At 38.8% G+C, this 9993-nt stretch overlaps 1 protein-coding gene across 1 annotated transcript in view; it reads right to left on the bottom strand.

The window, feature by feature from the left end:
* Positions 1-942: 942 nt before the first annotated feature.
* LOC105493543 (FLVCR choline and heme transporter 1) overlaps positions 943-9993 on the bottom strand; it is a 35930-nt gene continuing 26879 nt past the window's right edge. Inside the window, exons 9-10 of the mRNA XM_011761263.2 lie at positions 5152-5219; positions 943-4985 (exon numbers count right to left, since the gene is read on the bottom strand). Coding sequence (XP_011759565.1) covers positions 4911-4985; positions 5152-5219 — 143 coding nt within the window. The 3' untranslated portion in view covers positions 943-4910. The remainder of the gene's footprint in view (positions 4986-5151; positions 5220-9993) is intronic.

The following is a 9993-nucleotide window of genomic DNA, read 5'->3' as shown; positions in this document are numbered from 1 at the left end:
CTTAGAAGTTATATGCCTTCTCTAGATCCCACAAAGCCAGGCCAGGTGCTGACAGCATACTATTTGTTTCCCCTAGGGTGGTGCCCTTAAGTACTCAAGTTTGTGTACCTTGCTCCAGTTCCACAATCAAGCCATCTGTCTCTATATTTGATGCTTGCAGTTGCCATCCAATGTGGCATGCTTGGGAAGCCAGCCTCAGGGAGATGGGGGTGAGGTGCACAGAGCATTTGGGGTGGCCATGGGTCATGTGGGAGGTCCATATGCAAGGTATCCCAGTGGCTGGTGTGTACGCTTCCTGATGGAGTCGTCGAGTGCTAAGCAGGTTTCAGAGCCTTTCTTCCCTCCTCCCAGCCTTTCCCAACACTTAGCTATGCCAATCACCTCAGTATTTTAATTGGGGCAAGAAAGAGGTAGGGTTCTTAGGCAGCATCCCACACAGCTAGGGGCTGAGCACTCACTCACTATGCTATCACCTCCTAGGGGAGAAATCGTGGACTGAGGGGAGTCTCTCTTGCCACTAAGCTGTGCCAACTTCACGGAGGAGTGATGCAGATAAAGTGAAAATGTGCTTTTTCCTTTCTTTAATGCATTTATTCTCAGATATTTCTACTCCAAGGGTGTGCTGGAACTTCTACATTGGACTTCTGGATTCCTACAAAAGAACTATCATCTGAAAGTACTGGTAAAAATCAGTGCTTCTGTGGAAGAATGATGATACAAAGCTCCTATTCTGTCATCGTGCTAACATCACTCTCTAAAGTTACTTTTAAAGGAATAAAATATTTTAGTATCTATTTTAGCCCTGATCCTGGTAGACTTTGTTTCCCTATTTTATGTTCCATGCACTACCTCATTCCCTCATTCCCATTCTGAAATTCTGTAATCCCTTTAAACTCCCCATGTGTACCTAAGCATCAGAATTTTTCAAAAAGTCATAGCAAATTAACATAAAAAAATAAATTTATTTTGAGTCTGAAATATTGAAGAACAAGCATACAGATAAACAGTACAAAGAGCAAAAATTAGAACATGAGTAATGACTTACGACACAGGCATTTTTCGAGCTATCGCATACAGACACATTTTTACATACAAACATTTTTTAAAGACATCTCTCCAACATTCTCAATAGGCAAGAGCTGTATTTGTGACATTTATAATAAATGCAACAGCTTTTAAAACATCCAATTTCTTTCCTAAATCATTTGATTAAAATTCACACAAGTGATGATTACCTATTCCATTTTCTGAAAATATGACATACAGTCATGTGCCACATGTTTCGCTCAACAATGGACCACATATGACAGAGATCCTATAAGATTATAATGGAGCTGAAAAATTCCTATCACCTAGTGATGCCACAGCCATTGTTACATTGTAGCACAATGTATTATCTGTTCTGTGTTTAGATTACACAAATACCATTGTGTTACAATTGCCTACGGTATTCAATACATGAACATGCTGTACAGGTTTGTAGCCTAGAAGTGACAGGTTTTGCCATATAGCCTAGGTGTGTAGTAGGCTCTACCACCTAGGTTTGTGTAAGTACACTTCATGATGTTCACACAATGATGAAATCACCTAATGACAAATTTTGCAGAATATAGCTGTCATTAAGTCACATATTACTGTAGAATTATAACATTGTTTGACATATTACAGACAACTTTCACTCAAAATACAGAAAAATTATCAATTCATTTTGCATTCTGTCACATATTTCACCTCCTTTCTAACAAGGAAAAATACACAAACATATATGTGTATGCTTTTCAGAAATAAAGTATTCTAAATTTCATTTGTAATTTGTTCAAAACCTCAGGAACTCAACAAGTACATGATTAGTTTAAACAACACTGATAGTTTAAAAACAAAAACAATTATTTGGGGAGAGACCTTAAAATATATTTTTGGCTGTTTTTACCTGTAACGTAAATATCAAAAGAAGTAATGATTGGACATACTCTGCTTGAGTTACCCTCAACTGACTGTTGTCCAGAGAATTTTTCTCTGGCTGGATTCAAGTTCCTGTGATATAATAATTTGGTCTATTCCATGATTAATAGCATTTAATATTTTGAAAAGATCTTTGAGATCAAACTGAACACATCCATTTCATGGATGAGCAAAATGCTGCCCAGAGAGGTTTAACGACTTGTCCAGAGTTATAGGAACGTACAGAAACACATCCAGGACATGGACACAGAGTTCCTGATTCTTAGTCAAATTCTTAAGGTAACACATTCCCCAGGGTCAGATTCTACATAATTTACAGTAACTTGATTATAAAGAATGTTATAAATATCAATGCATATATTCTGCCTGATATAGTTGGGATACTTGTCCCTCCAATCTCATGTTGAAATGTAATCCTCAATGTTGCAGGATGGCCCTAATGGAAGGTGTTTGGGTCCTGGGAGTGAATCCCTCATGGCTTGGTGCTATTCTTGCAGTAGTGAGTGAGTTTTCACAAAATCTGGTTGTTTGAAGGTGTATGGCACCTCCCCGCTCTCTTGCTCCTGCTTCGCCGTGACATCTCTGCTCCCACTTAGCCTTCTACCATGAGTAAATCTCCCTGAGGGCTCTCCAGAAGCTGAGCAGACACTGGTGCCATGCTTACACAGCCTGCAGAACCGTAAGCCACTTAAACCTTTTTTATTTGTAAATTACACAGTCTAAAGTATTTCTGTTCTTTTTTTCCCTAAAACAGAGTCTTGCTCTGTCACCCAGGCTGGAATGCAGAGGTGCAATCCCAGCTCACTGTAGCCTCCACCTTCCAGGTTCAGGCAATTCTCATGCCTCAGCTTCCCAAGAAGGTGGGACTACAGGTGTGTGCCACCATGTCCAGCTAATTTGTGTGTGTGTGTGTATTTTTAGTAGAGATGGGGTTTCACCATGTTGGCCAGACTGGTCTTCAACTCCTGACCTCAAGTAATCCACCCACCTCAGCCTCCCAAAGTGCTGGGATTATAGGTGTAAGCCATCATGCTTGTGCTCAACCTCAGGTATTATTTATTTATTTGAGACAGTCTCACTTTATCTCCCAGGCTGGAGTGCAGTGGCATGATTTCAGCTCACTGCAACCTCTGCCACCCGCATTCAAGTGATTCTCCTGCTTCAGCCTCCTGAGCAGCTGGGATTACAGGCGCCTGCCACTGCGCCCGGCTAATTTTTGTATTTTTAGTAGAGACAGCGTTTCACCATCTTGGCCAGGCTGGTTTTGAACTCCTGACCTCGTGATCCACCTGCCTCGGCTTCCTAAAGTGCTGGGATTACAGGCATGAGCCACAGCCACAGCGCCTGGTTTATTTTATTTTATTTTATTTTATTTATTTATTTTTTTAGTAGAGATGGGGTTTTACCATGTTGGCCAGGCTGGTCTTGAACTCCTGACCTCAGGTGATCCACCCGCTTCGGTCTCCCAAAGTGCTGGGATTATACGTGTGAGCCACCACGCCTGGCCCAAGTATTTCTTTATAGCAATGCAACGATGGCCTAACACACTGCCTAAATCAAAACTGCTATTCACTTCAAGGGTATTCATTACCTGACTAGCTTTTTTGGGTGCATATGAACATAATGTAAATTCTATGGCTGATCAAATGTCATTACTATAAAGATACTCCCCATGAGCTCAGAGTCAGGACATCAACAATACTTAACCTCTCACTGTAAACATAACACAGTGATAGGCACTGTGGAAATATATTTGGTCCTATTTTCCCTACCTGAGCATGTAAAAGAGCAGACAACTCCAACAGTGTGATGACACTGCAGTGAAGAAAAGAATCCACTCCCTGGCACACTGATGGAGCATGTACCTGGGAATAGTATTCCTCAAAGGAGAATGGTCATAAAAATGATACTGCAGAATTCAAACAGCATTCAAGAGATCTCCACTAAATGGAGACATGTAGGCTATCTGAAGTTATTACAGATTTCCTTATTTCAGGAATCTTCAAAGCAAAATATAGGATGTGATACAAGAAAACATGAAATAGCCAGTAACATATATGATAAAATTGTCTTACTAGAAAGTTACACATCAGGAAAAAGAAAGAAGAGAGTTTAAAATAAAAAAAAGGCAATGGGTACAAAACTACTCTATCTCAAGTTGAAATGAAAAAAATACAGTGTTAGCATTTATCCATGATAGAAAGGCAGCACAGAACAGAACTCAAGACAGAACGAGCCTGTAACCAGGCTCCTTAATGAGAACATAATTCTAAGACCAAAGTCTGGGTAGAATCTGTACACAGAATAGTTTTTGTAGCCATTTGACTGCATGTGTTAAGAAGTACTTTGTAACAAGAGTACAATAAATGGGAAAAATCGTAGAGGTCATCTGAAAGCCTGATCCCAATGCTGTCCTTTGTGGGTGAGTAGTGTCATGTTGGTATGTTGTACTCATATGAAGTGGCTTGAACAGTTGGTCAGCACAGTGAAAAGGCAGCCAATTAGGAATATATTGTACATTTAGTTCCACTGGATATTTTAATATATAAACTGCATGAACTATTATATCTTATGGGGACTGAACACCCCATATTATCACTTTAAAAAGTCTTCTAAGCTTCCATTTTCTACAAAAAAGAAAAACATCGACTTTTAAAAAGTAAATGTCAAGAAGCTTACTTTCAGATACAATATAAGACTAAAAACTGGATACTGATTAGATAAACAATAGTGTTAACATGATGTAAACAGAAGAATTTTAAGAAAATTTCCCTTAAATTAACAATTAAGCAAAATAATAATTACGCATTTAGAGCTCATATGGTAATTTTCAAGTAAGTGTGTCTATTCCCCCACCACATACAAACCCAGTCTTGGTGCTCATATATCTCTCCAAGGATGATCACATTGTCCCCAATTACTACAGGATAGTAACTTTTCCTTTCTCTTCAAATTGCTGATTCTGACTGCTTGGACAACATAACCGTTTTTGATTCTTGGTCTGTGGGACTGTCAGCTGGTACCTATAAAAATAATCAGAAGATTAAAAATGTATAGCATCTGGCATATCCTATTATAACAGATCAACAGTTGACTCGGGGGAAAAATAGCTAAATAAAAAAACATGGTTTCACATTTATTCTATACATACTTCTCAACAGTATAATCATAAAAATATTCATTACTTACAGCTTTAACATCAACATTTGTAATTCCTATATTTATGTTGTGTCTTCGCAGATCCGACTTGATTAATGCTGAAACAGAGAGGCATCAATGGAGTTACTATAAACTGTTTTGTGAAGATTTTTTTAAAAGCAGCTCAAAGTCTTTCTTGGTATTGTCAAATTTAATACACTGTAGTGTCATGATATTTAATAGCATCCCAATAGCCTGAAAAATAATAGTACCTCTCTGAAGTCGTTAACAATTAGTAAGTCATTCATTATCGAACAAACACGGGAATGCTAGCAACCAATGATACAAAAATAAAAAGTAATTCTTTTTATGAAAGGACTCTCCCATCTAGGGAAACTTTGACAAGTAAACAAGTATAACAGTGTATGATAATTGCAAGGTATGGTGGGGAAGTGGGAGCAAAAAAGTCTATGTCGTCAGCCAAAGGAAATTAGAGAAGGCTTTCCAGAGAAGACATACTTGATACTGGAAAAAACTGAGTAATAACTTGTCAAGCAGACAAGAGGAGAGGAAGACATTCTAGGCAGAAGGGAATGCAGGTATATCTCAGAGATATTGTGGGTTCAGCTACAGATCACCACAAGAGTGAATATTGCTGGGCACGGTGGCTCACGCCTGTAATCCCAGCACTTTGGGAGGCTGAGGTGGGTGGATCACAAGGTCAGGAGATTGAAACCATCCTGGCTAACACAGTGAAACCCCATCTCTAGTAAAAACAAAAAGTTAGCTGGACATGGCGGCACGCACCTGTAGTCCCAACAACTAGGGAGGCTGAGGCAGGAGAATTGCTTGAACCTGGGAGATGCAGTTTGCAGAGAGCCGAGATCACGAAACTGCACAAATTTTTTGGTTTTCCAGTGCATAAAAAGTTATGTTTATACTATACTGTAGTCTATTTAAAGTTTGCAATAGCATTATGTCTAAAAAAAATCAATCTACATGCCTTAATTTAAAAACACTTTACTGGCCAGGCACGGTGGCTCATGTCTGTAATCCTAGCACTTTGGGAGGCTGAGGCAGGAGGATCACCTGAGGTCAGGAGTTCGAGACCAGTCTAACCAACATAGTGAAACCCCCATCTCTACTAAAAATACAAAAATTAGCCGGTATGGTGGTGGGCATCTGTAATCCCAGCTATTCAGGAGGCTGAGGCAGGAGAATCACTTGAACCCAGGAGGCAGAAGTTGCAGTGAGCCGGGATGGCGCTATTCCACTCCAGCCTGGGCAACAAGAGCAAAACTCCATCTAAAACAAAACAAAACAAAACAAAAAACACTTTACTGCTAAAAAATGGTAATTATTATCCGAGCCTTCTGCAAGTTCTCTTTTTGCTAGTGGAGGGTCTTGCCTTGATGTTGATGGCTGCTGAAAGATCAGGGTGGTGGTTGCTAAAAGGTGGGAGTGGCTGTGACAATTTCTTAAAGTAAGACAGTGACGAAGTTTGCCATATTAATCAACTCTTCCTTTCATGAAAGATCTCTCTGTGTGCAATACTTGTTTGATAACATTTTACCCACAAAACTTCCTCAAAATAGGAGTCAATCTTCTCAGACCCTGCCACTGCTTCATCAACTAGTTTATATAATATTCTAAATCCTCTGTTGTCATTTCAACATTTACAGCATCTTTACTAGTAGATTCCAACTCACGAAAACACTTTCTTTGCTTATCCATAAGAAGCAACCCTTCATTTGTTCAAGTTTTACCATGAGATGCAGCAATTCAGTTACCTCTTCATATTCCACTTCTAATTCCAGTTCTCTTGTTATTCCCACCACATCTGCAGCTATTTCCTCCACTGAAGTCTTGAACCCCTCAAAATCATCCATGAGAATGAGAATTAACTTCCTCCAAACTCCTGTTAATGTTGATAGTTTGACCTTCTCCCATGAATCAAGAATGTTCTTAATGGCATCTAGGATGGTGCATCCTTTCCAGAAAGTTCTCAATTTACTTTGCCCAGATCCAAGAGAGGAATAATTATTTCTGGCAGCTACAGCCTTTTGAAATGTATTTCTTAAAGAATAAGACTTGAAAGTTGAAATTACTCCTTGATCTATGGGCTGCAGAAGGGATGCTGTATTTCCAGGCATGAAAACAACGTTGATCTCCTTGTACATCTTCATCAGAGCTCTTGGGTAAACAGGTGAATTGGTCAAAGAGCAGTAATATTTTGAAAGGAATGTTTTTCTGAGTAGCAGGCTTCAACAATGGGTTTAAAATATTCAGCAAACCATGCTATTAACAGATGTACTATCAACTACAGGTTTCAGGTTCATTGTTCCATTGATAGAGCTTAGGCAGAGCAAATTTAGCCTAATTCTTACGGGCCCTAGGATTTTCAGAATGGTCAACAAGCATTAGTTTCAATTTAAAGTCACCAGCTGCATCAACCCCTCACAGGAGAGTCAGCTTGTCCTTTGAAGCCAGACATTGATTCCTCCTCTATAGCTATGGCAGTCCTAGATGGCATCTTCTTCCAATATAAGCCTGTTTCATCTACATGGAAAATTTGTTGTTTATTGTAGCCACCTTCATCAACAATCTTAGCTAGATCTTCTGGATAATTTATTTCAGTATCTACATCAGCACTTGCTGCTTCACCTTGCACTTTTATGTTATGAAGACAATTTCTTTCCTTACCTCATGAACTGACTTCTGCTAGCTTCCAGCTTTTCTTCTGCAACTTTCTCACCTCTTTCAGCTTTCACAGAATTGGACAGCTAGGGCCTTGCTCTAGATTAGGCTTTGGTTTCCGGGGATGTTGTGGCTGGTATGATCTTCTAACAAGACCACTCAAACTTTCTCCATATCAATAAGGATGTTGTGCTTTATCATTTGTGTGTTCAATGGAGTAGCATTCTTAATTTCCCTTAAGAATTTTTCCTTTGCATTAGCAACTTGGCTAATTGTTTGGTGCAAAAGGCCTAGCTTTTGGGCTCTCTGGGCTTTTGACATGACTTCCTCACTAAGCTTAATCATTTTTAGCTTCTGATTTAAGATGAGAGATTTACTACTCTTCCTTTCGCTTAAACACTAGAGGCCATTGTAGGGATATTAATTCAGGGGTATTAATCAGGACCCTGATGTCAATATTGCATGTTTGAGAGAACAGGGAAGCCCAACAAGGGGAAGAGAGATATAGGAATGGCTGGTCAGTGGAGCAGTCAGAACACACAAAACCTTTATTAAGTTTGCTGTCTTTTATGGGTGTAGTTCATGATGGCCCCAAACAATTACAATAGTAACACCAAAGATCACTATTGCAGAAGACCATAACAGATATAATAATAATAAAGCTCTGTAGTAAAATACTCAACATATGAGAGAAATTAATTAGCATTTAAGATGGTAAAAGCATTAATGTAAAACTAATTTTAAAGATTTATTCTCACTTCTTATTTTTCAAGACTTGATTTGTTTGAATTAGTATTCATGAATCTCTTGTAAAAGTAATTTGAAAGGGGATTACAAAACTGCTCCCTTCTTTGGTGTAACAATAATACTTTTTTTTTGAGACACAGTCTCGCTTGTTGTGCAGGCTGGAGTGCAGTGGTGTGATCTTCACTCACTGCAACCTTCGCCTCCCAGGTTCAAGCAATTCTTCTGCCTCAGCCTCCCAGGTAGCTGAGATTACAGGTGTGTGCCCCCACACCTGGCTGAATTTTTTTGTATTTTTAGTAGACACGAAGTTTCACTATGTTGGTCAGGCTGGTCTCGAACTCCTGACCCCAAATGATCCACCTGTCTCAGCTTCCCAAAGTGCTGGGAATATAACCGTGAGCCACCATGTCCAGCCAATAGTAATAGTCTTAGATAAGATATGGTACTTGCCTAGAAGTTAAGAACCAACATGGAATTACTTATGAAAGAATAGTTAAATATTACATATTTATTTAATATCTTGTTAATATATTACATATTTCACAGTTTTGTATGTTTCATTTTACTAATTGGATAGGGGGAAAAACTCCCTTGTGATAAGATGCTTTTTCTTTGAGGAACCAGACTACACTCACTTTCCTTTAGCTTAACGAATGAATGCTCAGGTTCCTATCATTCATAAAACAATGAGTGAGCAACCTTAGGTAGTTGTGTATATCCAAAATCTTTATCACTGGTGAGATTTCATATTGAAGGTTTCACAAAGAATGATCAGGTATTCAACAAACAGTAGAAGAAATTCTGATTCACATCTTTCTGATAGATTCTGTCCTCCAACTAAGTTATAACCAGATCAAAGAAGCACAATCTCTCTTGGTATCTGCAAGGAACTGATTCCAAGAACCCGCCTCAGATACCAAAATCCATGAATGCTCAATTCCTTTATGTGAAATGGTGTAGTATAAGCTTGTTCAACCTGTGGTCTGCAGGCCATATGTGGCCCAGGACAGTTTTAAATGTGGCCCAATACAAACTCATAAATTTTTAAAAAACATTATGAGATATTTTGCAATTTTTTTTTAGCTCATTAGCTATCATTAGTATTAGAGTAGTTCATGTGTGGCCCAAGATAATTCTTGTTCCAATGTGGTCCAGAGAAGGCAAAAGATTGGACCCCCCTGGGTAGTATTTATATATAACATATACACATCCTCCTACATACTTAAACCATCTCTAGATTACTAATACCGAATACAATGTAAATAGTTGTTATACTATAATGTTTAGGGAATGATGACATTTTAAAAGTCTGTACATGTTCAGTGCAGATGCAACCATCCATTTTTTTTCCAATTAATTTCAACCCACACTTGAATCCACAGATGAAGAACCCACGGGATACACAAAGGGCTGACTATAATCTCTTCTGAATATACAAAACTTCTGTCC

Source organism: Macaca nemestrina, chromosome 1, assembly GCF_043159975.1.
Source record: "Macaca nemestrina isolate mMacNem1 chromosome 1, mMacNem.hap1, whole genome shotgun sequence".
Lineage (NCBI taxonomy): Eukaryota > Metazoa > Chordata > Mammalia > Primates > Cercopithecidae > Macaca > Macaca nemestrina.
This window is presented reverse-complemented; position numbering and strand designations above follow the sequence as displayed.